The sequence below is a fragment of the Engraulis encrasicolus genome, chromosome 13 (genome assembly GCF_034702125.1).
Source record: "Engraulis encrasicolus isolate BLACKSEA-1 chromosome 13, IST_EnEncr_1.0, whole genome shotgun sequence".
In the NCBI taxonomy this organism is placed as follows: domain Eukaryota; kingdom Metazoa; phylum Chordata; class Actinopteri; order Clupeiformes; family Engraulidae; genus Engraulis; species Engraulis encrasicolus.
The window spans coordinates 15,751,297-15,770,543 of record NC_085869.1 but is presented as its reverse complement, the minus strand read 5'-3'; the positions used below and the strand labels follow the sequence as shown (position 1 = coordinate 15,770,543).

Here is a 19,247-nt window from a genome sequence, read left to right as displayed (position 1 = left end):
AAGTTTGAGAACCACTGGGCTTGTGAATCAGGTATATCCACTTATTTCTCTTTTTTTTAAAGGCTTTTTTTCATGGTTAAGTGTGTATCGATTTGTGATGAAAATATCATTGGCGAAATGAATTTCACCTCCAGGCCCATCTGCCTCTCTGCCTTGAGGCTGATTTGGCATTGGCAGTAAATGAGACGCAACACCGTCTGGGCGCCTGTTAAGGCCGAGCAATGAAAAAGAGGCTTGTAAGATTTTGTAAATTAATGAATGAATGGATGGATGTCTGGACTTCTCCATCTCTTCCTGCCTTAATAGAAGGTCATAGATTTTTTTTTTCATGAGTGTATGCAGGGCCACTGACGGCTTTCGCTGGGCCCAGGACAAAGTAGTCTAAAAGGGCCCCTTACCCAATACATGCAATGTAATGGGGATCCAATTCTGGGCCCCTTATCTACCTGTGCCCAGGGCAACATACCCCTTGTTCCCCCTCTGTCGGCGGGCCTGAGTGTATGTGGTGAACAGATGGCGTCATCTCTGGGAGACGGTCAGGTCCAGTGTTCTGACATTATGGATCTCACATCAGGGATGCTCTTTTCCTCCCCCCGTCCTTTTCTCACTCACTCTCTCCGTCCGTCCTTATCTCTCTTTCTCTCCATCCTATCCATTTTGTTTCGCCTTTTGCCTTTATTTTCCTCTTAACTCTCGCCTCCATCCTCCCCTGTCTGTCATCTCTTCCTCCTTCCACCCATCTCTCTCTCTCTCCATCTTTCTCTTTCCCTCTCTCCCCCATCACCCTTTTTTGCCTTCTGCCTTCATCCCTCTCTTAACTCTCCCCTCCATTTTCCTGATGGTATGTCTCTTATCTCTCAATCACTAACTGCAATCCTCCATCCCCACTCTCCTCCAACTCCCCCCTTCCTCTCCTCCTCCCCATCCCTCTCTTCCTCTCCCTCCCCCTCCCCGAGGGTTACAGCGTCTGTCAGGTCAGCGTCAATCATCATGTCCTCTTCCGCAGCGATGCGTTTCCAGTACCAGTAGTCATGAGTGGCCCAAACCCCAGGGACAGAGCTGGTCTGACTGGGGACACTCATTGTAGATGGTGAGGAGTTGGGGGGGCTGAGGACTGCGATTCGATTTGTCGAAAAATCCAGAAAGGGGCGGCTATTTTTAAGATTTCAAGCGTTGTCAGTGGAGTGACATTGAGCAAAGATTAAAATCATGTAGAAGCAGTGGTGAGATCTGGAGATCGCAACCTGAGGGGATGGGCGCCCTACCAATACTGAGGGGGTCAGTGCGGTATGTGTCATGTGTTATCCGTTAAGCCCCGATGGTGGTTGAGGGGCAGAATGTCTCGCTCTCTCCCTCTCCCATGAGAACCATAAGATCAAAGTCAAGTGCTGCTGAGCCTGGGAAAAAAGGAGGGTGCTGTTCTGTGTTCTCAGCATGCAGTTAAGCTTCAGTTTGCATTGAATCACATTTACATGCATGTTATTATATAGCGTGCCATGCCGTGCATGATTACAACCATGAGGGAAGAGGAAAGGTTGCGTGCGTGTGTGTGCGGAAGAGAGTGGGGTGGAGTGGGGCTGGGTGATTGCTTGTGATAGAAGCTCATCATATCACCCCATATATACATGTCAATGAGAATATTTCATCTTTGCACTCTGCAGTAAATGGTTACCCTTGTTTCAACCAGCCAGCTACTGGCTTGATGGTGTGCCTTCTGAAATGGACCAAAAGCATGAAAATATCTAAATATTTCGACCCTAATGTGGTGCTCTCAACCTTTTAAATGCACTCCCTGGGCAATTTGCCTTTAGCTTTACAAAATAAATGTGAAAAATCCAAATATTTGGGCCCTGTGTGCTGCCCATGCGTTTCTCAGGGAAAGGAGTGACCGCAGAAATACACCAGCGGCGATCTGAGCGAGGCAAACGGCGGAAGTAATTGACTTCGTATTGAGTCGCGCCACAAAAGCGATTCTGGAGACTAGAGCGATTTGCGCGACGAGCGCGACAATTTGAAGTTGAAATCTTTTCAACTTTCTATGACACGGTTCGGCGACAAGCCGCGACAGCCAATGACTGTATAGAGGTCAGTGACCACAGCCAATGGGAATGATTGAATGTTTTGCCTTCTGCCTGTACGGACATACTTTAGTCTCCTCAATCGCTCGTATCGCTTGCTGCTGCACTCTGTCGCTTGAATCGCATCGCCGCTGGTGTATTTCTGCGTGAGTGATGCATGGAGAAAAGCTACACACAGAAGCCCCTGCCCTTGCTCTGATTAAAAACTCCTTTTTGTAGACCCTATGTCTCTCTATTTCTGTGTGTGAGCCACCTTCATTCCTTTTTGTTCATATATTTGTTATTGTTTTTCCCTCCACACGCACGCATTCGGGCGCACACAGACGCACGCGCATACACAGACGTGCACACGCACGCAAACACGCACACAAATACACACGCAAACACACACACGCACCAATCCCAACCACCAAGGAAGGGGCAAGGGTTGAGCACCACTTTCATTCAAAATAAAAAAGCCAAAGATTTGGTGCCCGGTGCCATTTCCTCTACTCTGCTCCCCACTGACCTCTACAGAGGAGCAGCAGAGAGCAGCTGCTGAGACCAGGGAGAACGGGGGAGCTCAACCAAGCAGATAAGGGAGGCAGAGGAGCCGTAGAGAGGAGGTGCTGAGGGTGGAGGGAGGTGTGTGGGGAGCAGAGGAGAGGAGGTGCTGAGGGAGACCGGGGGAGGTGTCTGGGGAGCAGTAGAGAGCTGGTGCTGAGGGGAGGAGGGAGGCAGAGGGAGCAGTGGAGAGGAGGCGCTGAGGGAGGAGGTAGCAGTGGAGAGGAGGTGCTGAGGGACTAGGGGAGGTGTGTGGAGAGGAGGTGCTGAGGGAGGAGGGAGGTGTGTGGGGAACAGTGGAGAGGAGGTGCTGGGGGAGGTGTGTGGGGAGCAGTAGAGTGGAGGGACTAGGGGAGGTGTGTGGGGAGCAGTGGAGAGGAGGTGCTGGGCAAGGTGTGTGGGGAACAGTGGAGAGGAGGCACTAGGGGAGGTGTGTGGGGTGCAGTGGAGAGGAGGGACTATGGGAGGTGTGTGGGGAGCAGAAGAGAGGAAGGAGGTGTGTGGAGAGCAGGTGCTGAGGGGAGGTGTGTGGGGAGCAGTGGAGAGCAGGTGCTGAGGGGAGGTGTGTGGGGAGCAGTGGAGAGGAGGTGTTGAGGGGAGGTGTGTGTGGGGTGCAGTGGAGAGCAGGTGCTGAGGGGAGGCCGGGGGAGCTCAGCCAGGCAGATGAGCATGTAATCCCCTCCCTGTACTGCTCTCTTCCTGAGCTCAGGAGCACAGCATGGGTACCTACACACACACATGTACACACACACACATGTACACACACACACATGTACACACACACACACATACGCACACACAAACGAACATAGAAATAAGCGCACACACACCCTTTCTCACATTACACACACTCACTCACACACACACACACACACACACACACACACACACACACACACACACACACACACACACACACACACACACAACCTGTTGTGTTCTGCCGGCCGGGATCAACCCTGCAGGGGTGGGGGACGAGGGGTCGGGTGAGATGAGGTGTGTTGGGGGTTTTGGTGGTGATGGTAGGATTGGTGCGCCTTGGAGGCTGCTCTCCAGTCCTTTACTCCACATGTCCGGGGCAGGGCAGGGCAGCCTCCAAGGCGCACCAATCCCACCATCACCACCAAAACCCCCAACACACCTCATCTCACCCGACCCCTCGTCCCCCACCCCAGCAGGGTTGATCCCGGCCGGCAGAACAGGGTGCCTGGGGTGGGGTGGCGTGGGATGGGATGGGATGGGGGGGGTACTTCAGGCAGCCTGGGATTCAATCCGGACCCTTCTGCCTTAAGAGATTTGTCCGCCTTGATCCCTCTTTGGACAGGCATGGCCCCGGATTTCACATGCTGCTCCCCTCTGTACCTCCCCTCTGCTCCCCTCTCACCACAGTCCCCTGCGTTACCCCGGCCCCCACCCCCCCGTGATGGATCGAGAGGCATTAGGAGAGTTAATGACTGCTTCACTGACCATTTCCCTGGTATATCCTATCCACTACTCTCCATCCTCCTCTGCACTTTCTAACCCCCTTGAAATCTCCCGCACATTTAAAAACCTCCTGACACTCAGCAGCATTGGAGCGCTAATGCTTTCTCTACACTGGGCTAATGGCTGTTTAATTAAGAGAGACTTTTTCCTGCTCCCAGTTGAAAATACAGGCATTAGCATTAGCCGTGTCGAAGCAATGAAGTGCACTGTTGTTGAACCTCAGCATAACCTCTGTAATAGTCCAGGAGATAGACACGTTACGCCTCAATAACCCCTGCTGGATGGTGAGGCGCGGAGGAAAAAGGAAAAAAAAAACCTTCTGCTGATGGTTGAAATTGGATGCATCTGAGTGCAGCTTGTTCGACTTCAATAAGGACAGACCGGCAGGCCGTGCCCTGTTACCTCCCGCTACCGTCACACACACACACACACACACACACACACACACACACACACACACACACACACACACACACACACACACACACACACACACACACACACACACACACACACACACACACACACACACACACACACACACACACACACACCATTCTGGTTTTTACAACTCATTCTGATGAGGTGTTCTCTTTAAGCACCTTCAAGCGTTCTATGCCATCGATCTGTCACCATCACCCATCGCGGGGTGGCATCTGTCGCAGGAGTCACACGTACGGGGGAGTGGCGTCCCTACCCATACTGTTCCCTGTTCGCTGTTCTGTCCCCATACCACCTCCTCTTCCATCTTACGTGTCCTGTGATCATTACCCTTACCCGTCACGCCTGATGTATCTTCCCTCGTTTCTCCTCTGCTCTGCTCTGCTCTGCGCCACTCTGCCTGCCTGCCTGCCTGCCTGCCTGCCTGCCTGGCTGAATGGCTGAATGGCTCGCCACCCCACAGTGAAGTTGTCGCAGGGATGAGCAACATGCATGGCATGCTGTGGATGGCAGTGCACTGGCATAGAGTGTAGTGGAAAGCGCGCACATCCAGCAAGAAAGCATCAGCAGGTGCCAAATCAGAAAACTGTCACATGTAGGAGTGGGAAAGGATCTGCGCGCTTCTTGCAAAAGACTTAATTTATTTGGAGCAACTTTTCGATCATAGATCTTCTTCAGGCATGAGACACAGAGAGAGAGAGGAACAGAGACATAGATAGATAGACAGACATAGAGAGAGAGAGACAGACAGAAAAGCAGGGGCTTGTCTTCTTTACGTTATTCTTGTAGCTGGTAGTTCTCGCCTGGCAGAAAAAAATAAATATACTTGTCTGCAATCAGGCAGTACAAATCTGTGGGACTGTTACGGGGCTGCGGATTACCATGTACCCATTCTGTTTACAAGAATTTGAGTTTTAAAGAAAATTGAATTGTGATTTCATTGTGATTACTACACGGAGGTCACTTGTTGTTGTTGTTGTTTATTTTCATTCACCCTACCGTACCTTCCATGGAAGATTGAAGCTTGCGAGAACATTAATTCACCACGGCCCCAATTTCCACCATCACCACAAACAAATTGCCTCCCTCGCTGCCCTAGAAGGATCAGGAAGCACGCTCAACACCTTGTAGTCTAATGCTGTACACTTGGTGCTTAACTTTGTCAATGAATGAACTCAAATCTCAAAAATGAATGAATAAAGAAGCACTCATCAGATTGAGGCGATTAAAAAAGCAAAAAGAAATCTGATGAGTGCTTCTTTATTCGTTTATTGACTCCCTCCCTGCCAGCCAGCCAGCCATTGAAGATTGAAACTCTCGAGAACATTTTATTCACCACCACGGCCCCAATTTCCACCATCACCACAAACAAATTGACTCCCTCCCTCCCAGCCAGCTTGCCAGCCAGCCAACAGGGCTGAGTTGTGTTGTGTCCAGAAGTTAAAGTTGTGGATTGATCAGGAGCTGGGCGCCCGGTGCCAGAGAGCAGACTGGCCCTCTGGCCCAGATGGAGATGGTCTGTCATGATAAAGCTGGATGACAGGACTGCTGGCACTGAGAGAGAGGGATGGAGGGATGGAGAGAGACTAAGCGATGGAGAGCGAGGGGGGGATATGGAGTGAGAGAGAGACAGAGGGATAGAGAGACAGAGGGAGATGAGGGAGAGAGAGAGAGAGGGATAGAAGAGGGAGAGACTGAGGGATGCAGAGAGGGGGTGGAGAGAGAGAGCAATGGAAAGATGGAGAGAGCGATGGATAGATAGAGAGAGCGATGGAGGGAGGGAGACAGGTGGAGGGAGAGAGAAGGATTGCGGGGGGGGGGGTGACTGAGCGATGGAGAGAGAGACCGAGAGGAAGACACTGAGCAATGGGGAGAGAGAGGGAGGGAGAGAAAGATAGACAGAGATTGGGAGGGAGGTGGCCGCTTTATTAAGCAAAGCAAGGCCGTATTAAACCTGAACAGATGGGCTCTGCAGACTGTTTCATATGGGTCTCCCGTGTTCCTCCTAACCTTTGAACCCCACCACTCTGTTGCCCCCCTACAGCACGCCCAGATTGCTTCAGATGCACTACATTGCTGGTTCCTGAACAGTCTAATTTACAGCATGAACATGCTAGTCGGGTTGATATTAGGTGCGGGATCGGGCACAGACGCGGTTTTCTGTCGGCCTGAAAGTGCCTATAGTGTGATCTACAAACTGGTGTCCCGAATGTTGTGCTTTTTTTGTCATCTTTCTTTGAACTTCGGCTTTTTTCGCACACCTCAGCTGGCAGGTGCGTCGGAGATGGCACCATGGGTCACTCAGCAATAGTTTAAAGAAACTCCCGCACACTGACCATTTCGCTGTTCTTTCTTTAATAAACGACGTTTTGGTACTAGACCTTCATCAGGCAATCTCCTGAGAAACTTTCTAAAACCTACATATGTTACAGGACAAGCCTGCTTCACTTGACAAGGCAAGGGTACATGTGACTGCAGCCAGTAAGTGTATTATGCTACATCTCTACTAATTGTGTTCTGTAAAAGAAATTGTCAATTGTGTGTATCTGTGTTCATGCTCTAGTAAAGTCAGCTGTAGTATTGGGAAGGCGTCAGGTGAGCAATTATCAGGGCCACACCCACAGAAACTAGGTATTGTTTTTCTAATTGCTGGGGGCAGTGCGACCCAAGAGTTAAATAGCCAGGCTAAGTGCTAAGGTGTAGGACAAGCCTGCTTCACTTGACAAGGCAAGGGTACATGTGACTGCAGCCAGTAAGTGTATTATGCTACATCTCTACTAATTGTGTTCTGTAAAAGAAATTGTCAATTGTGTGTATCTGTGTTCATGCTCTAGTAAAGTCAGCTGTAGTATTGGGAAGGCGTCAGGTGAGCAATTATCAGGGCCACACCCACAGAAACTAGGTATTGTTTTTCTAATTGCTGGGGGCAGTGCGACCCAAGAGTTAAATAGCCAGGCTAAGTGCTAAGGTGTAGGACAAGCCTGCTTCACTTGACAAGGCAAGGGTACATGTGACTGCAGCCAGTAAGTGTATTTTGCTACATCTTTACTAATTGTGTTCTGTAAAAGAAATTGTCAATTGTGTGTATCTGTGTTCATGCTCTAGTAAAGTCAGCTGTAGTATTGGGAAGGCGTCAGGTGAGCAATTATCAGGGCCACACCCACAGAAACTAGGTATTGTTTTTCTAATTGCTGGGGGCAGTGCTCATTGAGTGGCACATACGCCCATATTAGGAAAGTAAGTGCGCTTCCAGCGGCAGCCCTCCTCGTGCTAAGACCGACGAGTGACAAGACAAGCAACTCTACCTGTGCAACTCCACCGAAGCAACGACACGTAAGGCACATTTTCATCTCACTGCTGACCTACATCGACAATGTGTTTCCAGAGAATCCCAGTAATCTGCAGAAGGCGCAGGCCTTTCAAACCCTCCAACCAACGCAGAAACCTGGCCAACCTTCAGCCACTACAACCGAACACAACTTCAATCACCTCCTTCACTGTTGGTCTCTGGAACTGCCAGTCAGCTGTCAACAAAGCAGACTTTATCTCTGCTTATGCTAGTAGTCTCTCTGTTGACCTGTTGGCACTAACAGAAACCTGGTTGAAGCCTGAAAACACAGCCACTCCAGCAGCACTCTCAGCTAACTACTCATTTTCACACACCAGTCGGCTGAAGAAAAGAGGAGGCGGAACAGGGATCCTTATCAACAAGCATTGGAGCTATGCCCCCCTGCTGCCTGCCAACAACTACAGCTGCCTGGAATACCTCCCTACCCGACCCTACACCCACCCCCTCTCCCTTGGTCACATATAGGCGGAATCTACGCAACCTGTCACGCACTAGCTTTGCATCAGTGGTGGCAGATGCCTTGCCCTCAGCAACCGTGCTCTCCTCACTCGATGTTGACACTGCTACAGATTCGCTCAGCTCCACACTGTCCTCCTGCCTCGACAACCTCTGCCCACTAGTCACTAAACCTGCAAGACCTTCACAACCGCGACCATGGCTGACAGAGACCATCCGAGCTCTACGTACCACCCTCAGAGCGGCAGAAAGGAAATGGCGCAAAACCCGCAACCCATCTGACCTCGAAAAACTTAGATCTCTACTAGCCTCCTTCTCCGCCTCTGTAACAGCTGCCAAGACGACCTACTACAACGACAAGATCAGCAACACTACAGACCCACGTAAGTTGTTTTCTACATTCAAGTCACTGCTCAATCCTCCCCCCCCTCCTGCACCCATAGACCTTAACCCGGACAACTTTGCCACCTTCTTCACGGAAAAGACGGCAAATATTAGCAAGCAATTCTGTGAACCACCCTCTCGCCCAGAAGACACCCCCCTGGAAAACACGGCGACTCCTGCAACACTTCATGAATTCACTCTGCTCTCTGAAGAAGACGTTTCCAGACTCATCACAAGAAGCCGTCCCACTACCTGCCTACTAGACCCAGTGCCCACGAACCTTCTTCAAGACATTGCCCAAACAGTGGTCCCCAGCAGATCACATCCATCATGAACTCCTCACTCTCCTCCGGCACTGTCCCCTCCGCCTTCAAACAAGCAAGGGTGACACCACTACTGAAGAAGCCTACACTGAACCCTGCTCATGTCGAAAACTACAGACCTGTCTCACTGCTTCCCTTCCTATCCAAGACGCTAGAAAGGGCATTGTGCAAAGCAAGTCACCAACTTCCTAAACCAGAACGGATTACTTGACCCAAAACAATCTGGTTTCAGAAGTGGACATTCAACTGAAACTGCGTTACTCTCAGTGACTGAAGCTCTAAGGACTGCAAGAACGGAAGGACTATCCTCGGTCCTCATACTCCTAGACCTGTCTGCAGCCTTTGACACAGTCAACCACAAGATCCTCCTGAGGATACTCACAGCCATGGGAATCACAGGCGTTGTCCACTCATGGTTCAACTCCTACCTCTCTGTGGACGCACCTTCAGTGTGTCATGGCAAGGGAAGCTGTCTACGACTCACAACCTCTCCACAGGCGTACCCAAGGATCAGTGCTGGGACCCCTTCTGTTTGCAATATACACGTCCTCCCTGGGACGTGTCATTCAAACACATGGGTTCTCCTACCACTGCTATGCTGATGACAACCCAGATGTACCTGTCGTTCCGTCCAGAGGACACCACGGTTTCGGAACGCATCTCTGCCTGCCTCACCGACTTGTCAACATGGATGAAGGACCCACCACCTACAGCTGAACCTGGCCAAGACAGAGCTCCTGGTGATCCCAGCTAAAGAGCCGCTCAGTCACAACATCAACCTCAAGATAGGCTCCACCATCGTGACCCCAAGCAAAGTCGCCAAAAACCTTGGCGTCATGATTGAAGATGAGCTGTCATGCTCCAACTACATCAAACTCGGTCACCCGGACCTGTCGAATCCAGATGTCCAATGTACGGAATATCAGACCTGTGCTGACACAATATTCTACACAACGACTGGTCCAGGCCACGGTCCTGTCCCGCGTTGACTACTGCAACTCACTCATGACAGGTCTACCTGCTTGTGCGCTAAAGCCTCTGCAGATGATCCAGAATGCGGCGGCACGGTTGATATTCAATCAACCAAAAGGACCCATGTTACTTCCTCAATTTATTGAGTTGCACTGGTTACCGATCGCCGCCTGGACCAAGCACAAGGCATTGACCCTTGCCTACAAAACCATCACAGGAACAGTTTATCTGAAGGACCTACTAACGCCTTATGTTACTGGAAGAGATCTGCGCTCATCCAGCACAAGCCGGCTGGCTCTGCCATCCAGTCGCTCTAGGTACTCCCAGTCAAGATTGTTCTCCGTTGTGGTTCCCAAGTGGTGGAACAGTCTCCCAGAGGCAGCAAGACTACGCACTCTCTTGCAGCCTTCAAGAAACAACTAAAGACATTCCTCTTTCGAGAGAATCTACTAGACTAATGATTGAACTGGCCTTGCCCCAGGGCAGAATCCTGACATGATGTTTAGTTTTGTTTAGTTTGTGAGTGTGTGTTTGTGTTCTCGTTATTTCCTCTTTATTATAAAAAAAAAAAAAAAAAAAAAAAAAAAAACTAACCCCTCTTTGTAATTGCACTTGTTGTTCTGTAAATCTCCTGTGCACTTTGTATTTGCTTGTGATGTTGGCTTGATTATGTCCTCTCTGAAAGTCGCTTTGGTTATAAAGCGTCTGCCAAATGCAATGTAATCTATATTTGTCTTGCACAGTGAGCTTGATGACGTTCTCTTGTTATGGCTGCCATGCCCAACAACTTGGTGCTTTTAGATAACCTTGCTGGTCTTAAGTTTGGAGGGGGGAAGTTGGTCCTTGAGAGTTGATATGAAAATACGGTAACACTTTATAATAATGTTCCTTAGTAAAGACTCAGTAAATAATTAACTAATGATGAATAAAACATTAACAAATGTTTTTATTATTAACTAAGCTTTATTAATGCTTTATAAAATATCTACAAATGATATCTGCAAGATTTTACACACCTTATAACAGAGTATTTTATTCATTTACAAGCAACTTGTAAATGTTCGATAAATATAAAATATTAACATAGCATTTCCTAGTCATTTACAAGCATTTGTTTACATTTCCTAGTCATTTACAAACGTTTGTTAATGTTTTGTTCATCAATAGTTAATTATTTATTAAGCCTTTATAATGCTTTTTTGCATCCATTATTCTAAAGTGTTACTGAAAATACTTCAATCTGAAAGAACTTGGCAGGACACTGCTCACTCTGTACAGTAGCTGATTCTCTTGTGTTTTCCTGTTCTCTCTCTCTCTCTCTCTCTCTCTCTCTCTCTCTCTCTCTCTCTCTCTGTCTCTCTCTCTCTCTCTCTCTCTGTCTCTCTCTCTCTCTCTCTCTCTCTCTCTCTCTCTCTCTCTCTCTCTGCCCACAGAAAGAGCTGTGCAACATGATCCTGGACTGCTGTGCACAGCAGAGGACCTACGAGAAGTTCTTTGGTCTCCTTGCTGGGGTAAGCACAGCACAGCACAGCACAGCATAGCACAGCACAGCGCAGATAACCTTGGAACAAAAACATTTCCTTTCACACTTCATTATTTTATGTTTTCCGCATAGCTGTCCATTCCGCATAATATTACTGTCTAAGCATAAATACTGTGTGTTATCTAATGCCCCTGTTTGTTCTTTGTTTTTTGTTTTTTTGTTTTGCTTTATCTCGATTTCAGCGTTTCTGCCTGCTGAAGAAGGACTATATGGAGAGCTTTGAGGCCATCTTCATGGAGCAGTACGAGACCATCCATCGGCTGGAGACCAACAAGCTGCGCAACGTGGCCAGGATGTTCGCCCACCTGCTGTACACCGACTCCGTCCCGTGGAGCGTATGTGTCCGTTTTAATGACTCACTTACAGTATATGAGCCACTGATTTTTATGTACCATGATTTCTCGACTCAGAAGGAAAAGACAACAGTTTTTAAAGAAGACACTATTTTTGGTATTTTTAATAAGGTCCCACCTTTAAAGGCTTTGAACTTTTAAAAATGTATTGATGTGACCAAACTTATTTAATGCATTTATTCAATTATTTATATCATTGTAGATTTTTAATTTGAGGCAAATTGTATTACCTGTACTGACCATGAAATAGCCACAGTTGCATATTTGGCCATAAATGTAAACAAACAAACAAACAAACAAACAACCATGTTTTCTCGATTGCTACACTATGAGCAGTTCCAAGTTCCGGGCAATCTCCATTAACCCCACCACATGCACGCACGCACGCACATACAAACATACACGCATGCATTACATTACACTTAGCTGACGCTTTCATTTATTCAAAGCAACTTACAGTTATTATTTGTCAGGGTATTGGTTACAGTCCCTGGACCAATGTGGGGTTAGGTGCTTTGCTCAAGGGCACTACAGCCATGGATGGAGATGTAGGGAGAGGTCAGGGGGATTCGAACCTGCAACCCCTAGATTGAAAGAGCAACTCTCTAACCATTAGGCCATGGCTGCCCACTAAGCCACGGCTGCCCACATGATCTCATTGAAGTCACATGATATGTGCATAGAACTAGGGGAAATACAATAAGTGGCTCCTACCGTAAAAGACGCACAAAAAATGTGCACACAACAAAACTGCTGAACCAGCAGCGTGCCCTCTCTCGGATAAAATAATGAAATAATGGCTGCCCTGTTTTGAAGTAATTATGTTGCTGATAACGTCTCGTCAATATGGCTTGGAAATATTATTGATTTTTCCTGATGGGTTGGGATGGGCAAAGGCGGCCTGTTAAGAGGGGGGCTGGTAATTTCGTCTGACGGCATGCTGAGTGGTGTGTGTCTGCGTGTGTCCGTGTGTGTGTGTGTGTGTGTGTGTGTGTGTGTGTGTGTGTGTGTGTGTGTGTGTGTGTGTGTGTGTGTGTGTGTGTGTGGGTGTGTGTGTGTGTGTGTGTGTGTGTGTCCGTGTGTGTGTGTGTGTGTGTCCGTGTGTGTGTGTGTGTGTCCGTGTGTGTCCGTGTGTGTGTCCGTGTCCGTGTGTGTGTCCGTGTCCGTGTGTGTGTCCGGGTCCGTGTCCGTGTGTGTGTCCGTGTCCGTGTGTGTGTCCGTGTGTGTGTCCGTGTGTATATCTGGCGTATGTATTTGAGATATTATGAGCATATATTAAGTGTGTGCGTGTGTGTGCGCGTGGTCTCTTCCCTCCGCTCCCCCACCCCCTCCTCCACAGGTTATGGAGTGCGTCAGGATGAGCGAGGAGTCCACCACCTCCTCCAGCCGTATCTTCGTCAAGATCCTCTTCCAGGAGCTGTGTGCCTACATGGGCCTGCCCAAGCTCAACGAGCGCCTCAAGGACGCGTACGTCATCCCCCTCTCCTCTTATCTTCCCCTCGCCCATCACATGCCACAACCTTAATAGCCAAATGAGAAACGGCACATGGATAACTGGAAGTCTTTATCTCTCTCTATCCCTGTGTGTGCGCGTCTGTCTCTGTGTCTGTGTCTGTCTGTGTCTGTGTCTGTCTGTGTCTGTCTCTGTGTCTGTGTCTGTCTCTGTCTCTGTGTCTGTGTCTGTGTCTGTGTCTGTCTCTGTCTCTGTCTCTGTCTCTGTGTCTGTGTCGGTCTCTGTGTCTGTCTCTGTGTCTGTGTCTGTGTCTGTGTCTGTGTGCGCTTTTACAGGACTCTGCAGCCGTTCTTCGAGGGCCTGTTTCCGCGAGACAACCCCCGAAACACTCGCTTTGCCATCAATTTCTTCACCTCCATTGGTCTGGGAGGCCTCACGTAAGTGCAGCGGGGGGGGGGGTCTAGGGCAGTGGTTGGTTTTCTTAGTGGGGGCCGGCGACCCTGGAGGGCCGTGGCAAATTACGGACAAAATTTGCAAAATAAAATGAACAAATCACTGTGATGTGTCTTACAGTATGTTGCCTGTTCTGCTTCAATAGATTTAGGAAGTGGTAACGACATCAAATATGAAGAGAGGTGTGCAGAAAATTGGCCAATTAGCACAGTGTTTATGCACTTTCCATATTAGGAGTGCCTTAGCTGACATCTACTGGTATATGGGGGGCTTGCCATGGTTAAGTTTGAGAACCCCTGGCCGAGGGTGCATTAATGTCCTCTGTCAGGAGTGTGTTTGCTTGTTTCAGTCACCTGTCACTTCCTCTTCTTGTCTACCAGCTGACTTTAAAAGCCTTCTGCTCTCGTTGCCTTCTCTTCCTCCTCCTCCTCCTCCTCCTCCTCCTCCTCTTCCTTCTCCAGAGATGAGCTGAGGGAGCACCTGAAGAATGCTCCCAAGATGATCATGACGCAGCAACAGGAAGTGGAATCCTCCGACTCTGACTCTTCCTCCTCCTCCTCTTCCTCGTCTTCGGACTCCTCCTCGGACAGTGACAGCAGCGACTCCAGTGACTCGGATTCCTCCTCCAGCAGCAGTAGCAGCTCGGGTCAGTAGAAAGACAACGTCTTTTTTTTTCCCCCTCAAAGAGGATAGCTTTTCTACGTGCCAAGATGAAACTGTTTGGGTTGCTTCAGTTCAGTAGAACAGAAGTGAATGGATCTGCTACATGGAACATATAGTCTTGCCACATACAATTATTGACTCAAATTTTTCAGCAAAATAAAATGGTTAATTATTGAAATCACTTGTGGCAAGGAGAGGCAGAAAGAATACGGCAGGGCTTTTAAACTTTCTCAAGCCCTCTTGATCCTCTGGACAATAACGTAACAATAACAATAACAGTAACAATAACGGCTTTCTCTGTCAAGGTGGCTGTTGTTAAATTCACCTTCCTCCCGCAGGACACCCAAGCCCCCTGTCATTTCTTCTGTTCTCATCCTTTAGAGGTTTTGTGGCTCTATGTGAGGTTAGGCCCTCTCTCTTGAGGAAGGCTGTCGTTCCAGCACAAACAAGCGTCCCGACCCCGATGTGTCACTCGTTTCATTTGCGTGCCTCGGGGGCCGTACTCGCACTGGCGCGAGAACCACAACAGTGTTTGTTTGCTTTTCCTGTCGGCCAGAGCCCTTCCTGTGTGCCTGTGCCTCTGCCTCTGCCTGTGCCTGGCTGTGCTCTGTGTGCCCCTCCTTCGCCCTTCGCTGGCTGAGGTCTGTGGAGGTTACGACCTTAACTGTCCGGGTCCCCACGGACTGGAGCGAGCGCTCAGCCCTCCGGCATGTCATGCATTTATGCAGGGTCGTTGACAGCTTTGGCCCGCCCAGGGAAAAAAAAATCCGAAAGTGCCCCCAAACCATTATCTACAACGTAATGATGACCCAATTCTGTGCCCCCTCTCACCCTGGGGCCCAGGGCAAATTACCCCTCCCCCCCCACACACTCTCCCGTTTGGCTTCCCTGTGCTTAAGACTCATGGCCTGCCCTGACCTCAGACATGTCATGACGTAACCTCGTCTTAGCATGTTTACTTGTCAAAATTACTTTGACAACTTGGCAAGTTTTTACATTTTATTTATGTTTTTATGGGAACTGCGTACTCTTCCCCCCTCTCTCTGGTTAGTCCTGTGACACTGCTGTGAAAGGGTGCCTTTCCTCTCCAAAGAATATCTCATCTCTGGTTTTGTTCTGCAGATGTGAAATATTGCACGTTAGAGTCAGACATCTCATTTGGGTGTTTTGAGATTAACATTTTAAAGAGGAACAGTTAGAAGAGAAAAAAAAATGCCATTTGGAGGCTGTTTGGGAACTTTTTTTTGTATCGGTACATGCATGTAAGTTGTCAGTACTGTATAATAGTCAAAAGTGTTGAAGAGCAGAGAGCTGCATGATTACTCAGTGCGAGAGCTTGACTTGAATTGAGGAAGCCATTTACCGAGCTGGCCCGGTCATCATTTATTTAAACAGAGCACACACAAATACCGATCAGTGTTTACACACACACACACACACACACACACACACACACACACACACACACTGCCAGGCACTTTTTTTTGGCCGCCAGCTTGCTTTGCTGCCCAGTATCGTGGCCTGGCTGGACTGTGAGTAAACAGGACAGAGAGTGTTTGTGTGTGTGTGTGTCTGTGTGTGTCTGTGTGTGTGACTGTCTCTCTCTGTCTGTCACACACACACACACACACAGTCACACACACTCGCAGACAGACAGTGAACAGGGAGGGAGACAGAAACAGACAGACAGAAAGAGACAGACAAACAAACAGACAGACAGACAGTGTGTGAGACAGACAGAGTGTGTGTGTGTGTGTGTGTGAGAGGGAGGGAGGAAGAGCAAGAGAGAGAGGACATGGAGGGAGGAAGAGCGAGAGAACAGGGAGAAAGAGAGAGAGTCAGAGAGAACAGAGAGAAGAGAGAGAAAGAGAGAGAGAGTCAGAGAGAGAGAGAGTCAGAGAGAGAGAGAGTCAGAGAGAGAGTCAGAGAGAGAGTCAGAGAGAGAGTCAGAGAGAGAGTCAGAGAGAGAGTCAGAGAGAGAGTCAGAGAGAGAGTCAGAGAGAACAGGGAGGGAGGGAGGAAGAGAGGCCGAGAAGAGAGCACAAGAGGCACAGACCGAGTGATGGAGTAAGAGAGACATGTGTCTGACGGGGTTTCCACTGGTGCTTGAATTCCTTGAAAATGCTTGAATTTTAATTAAGTGATTTCAAGGTTGTGAAAATGCTTGAATTTTTGGTGAAGTGCTTGAAAATGCTTGAAATTTGTGGCAAGTCAAACTCCAAATAATAGAAATAAATTGTTCAGGTACATCAATTTTAGGGTGTCGAATGGCAAATCCCATCTGACATCTCACTTCCTCAGATTCAGATTAGAATGCAGGAAATTGCTTCTTAAAAACACAAACCCCCCCTTCCCGCGACCTATGGTGCTTGAAGGTGCTTGAAAAGTGCTTGAATTTGTTCATGAAAAAGGTGTGGGAACCCTGGTCTGAGAGAGGGGTCCAGAGAGTGTGTGTGTCTGTGTGTGTGAGTTAGTGTGTCTGTGTGTGCGTGTGTGTGTGCGTGTGTGTAGGCGTGCGCGTGTGTGTCCGCGTGCCCCTGTGTGTGTAGGCAAGAAAAAGTGGGGGTTCTTCTCGGCCATGGTCAACAGGGCAATCTGTCTTCAGCACACATCTCAACTCGCAGCCCAGCGATTCATCCAGACCCCCTGCAGTAGCCTCCCGTCATCATAGATGTCAACAGTGTCATTGACTGACCTCCTTTTCTATAATAAATCATTGGGAATAGAGAATATACTAGGGTTTTTTCCTCTGGGGTTGAAAAACATGGCAATACTATTACATCAAATCCAATGCCCACTTGGTCTCCATGTCAAAGCTCGCTCTCTTTCTCTATTCTCTCTCTTATGTCTTTTTTTGTTTGTTTGTTTGTTTGTTTGTTTGTTTGTTTTGATGCAGATTCCGACTCCAGGAAAAAGAAAAAGAAGGGACGCGACAAGAAGAAGAAAGAAAAGGAGGAGAAGAAAAAGAAGAAGAGCAAGAACAAGAAGGAGTCCAGCAGCAAGAAAAAGGATTCCGGCAGCAAAAAGGAGTCCGGCAGCAAGGCGGCGGACCCTCGTCGACGAGACCGCTCTCCAGAGGAGGAGCGACCCGGGAAGCGGCAGGGGAGACAACGCGGCGGCAGCAGCAGCGAAGAAGAAGCCGAGAGAGCCACCGCCGCACCAGCGGACCGACGCAGGCCCTCGCCATCACCGGACCAGCACCGCAAGGCCCAGCGCCACCGAGGAGGGGGACGCCAGGCGTCGCCGCCGCAGGAGACCTCGCCGTCACCTCCACCTTCACGGCAGCCACCACCCCCTCGTGACCGAGACAGAGGAGACAGAGAGCGTGGCCGGGAGAGGGAGCGGGAGAGGGACAGAGAGGAGGAGCAGGAGCGCGGGAGAGGACCTGGCAGGGACCCACAGCAGCAGCAAGGGGGACATCACAGGGACAGGGGAGGCAGGGATCACAGTGGGGACAGGGAGAGGGAGCGGGGGGACCGGCACGAGAAGGAGAGCCGCCGAGGAGGAGGAGGAGGAGGACACAAGGACGCCATGAAGAACGGTTCTCAGGTGACGGACCGGGATCGGGATCGAGACAGAGAACGGGACAGGGACCGCGGAGGTCGTGACCGAGATCGGGACCAGAGACGGAGCAGGGAAAGGGAACCTGTGAGGAGAGACAGTCCAAGGGAGAGGTCCAAGTCCCGAGATCGGGAGAGGGAGAGGGACCGAGATGCGGACCGCGGCCGAAGGGGGGAAAAGGACGATGCCAGAGACGGCCACCGGAACGGCGTAGAGAAGTCCTACAAGGACAACAGGCATGCGGAGCGCCAGCGCGACTCCAGGAGGAATGAGGAACGCAGCAGAGACGAGTCGCCCAGAAGGAGAAGATAGTCCCTTCAGTGAGAGAGGAGAGGTTGGGGGGGGATTGTCCCTAAAGTGAGAGAGGGGTAGATGGGAGGGGTGATGAGATGTCTGCTTTACAGCCTTGTCAGCGCTTGGACTTTTATCTCCTCCCCTCCCCTCCCCTCCCCTCTCCTCTCCTCTCCTCCCCTCCCCTCCCCTCTCCTCTCCTCTCCTCTCCTCTCCTCTCCTCTTTCGTCATTTGGGCCTCCTGAATATCCTTTATATGTTGCCACCTTTCAAAAAAAAAAAAAAAAAACCTGTGAAGTCATCATCAAAAGACATGCCCTGTTGAGGATGGTGACAGCTTTTTGTCCAGAACTGTGAGTGTGGAACAGACTCTGTCAGCAGACCTGCAGGGTCCAATTTGGAAGATGGCTTTATAACGTACAGGCATGTTGAACGTTTCTATTGGGGTTGGGTTTTTTTTTGTTTTTTTTTGTACCCTCTCCCCACGCACATTTGCTGATGAAATAAAACGTGTTTAATTTCTAATATGTGTTGGGAATCATTGGCAAGTGACGCTTGAGGGTGGTGTTTTAAATGTCAAAGATCTTTGGGAATTCCAGAGGAGTTTATTATTAATACTGTGATAAGCAGTCGGGCCATTAAAAATCTCTTCTACCCTTTTATCATTATGTTGATCTTCTTTTATTCAACTGATTGATGTGCTAATATTGATGTTTTTGGCAGAAATTTGAATTAGCTTTATGTTTTTGTATTAGCGAAGAGCCTATTGTGCCACAGTTGTGACGCAGTAAGAAACGGATGTTTATAGTGTATAGAGGCTTTTTGAAGTTTCCGAGTAAACATTATTGTGTTTGTACTGTCCTGTCCTTGGATTTAATAAAGATGATCTATCCTTTGTA

The 19,247-nt window shown here is 49.1% G+C and overlaps 1 protein-coding gene across 1 annotated transcript in view; it reads left to right on the top strand.

Moving 5' to 3' along the window:
* The window catches only part of cwc22 (CWC22 spliceosome associated protein homolog), an 81,512-nt gene extending 62,265 nt beyond the window's left edge, over nt 1–19,247 (top strand). The window contains exons 16-21 of the mRNA XM_063213248.1: nt 11,465–11,542; nt 11,757–11,909; nt 13,267–13,394; nt 13,716–13,817; nt 14,295–14,479; nt 17,393–19,247. Of these exons, the coding sequence (XP_063069318.1) occupies nt 11,465–11,542; nt 11,757–11,909; nt 13,267–13,394; nt 13,716–13,817; nt 14,295–14,479; nt 17,393–18,369 (1,623 nt within the window). The 3' untranslated portion in view covers nt 18,370–19,247. The remainder of the gene's footprint in view (nt 1–11,464; nt 11,543–11,756; nt 11,910–13,266; nt 13,395–13,715; nt 13,818–14,294; nt 14,480–17,392) is intronic.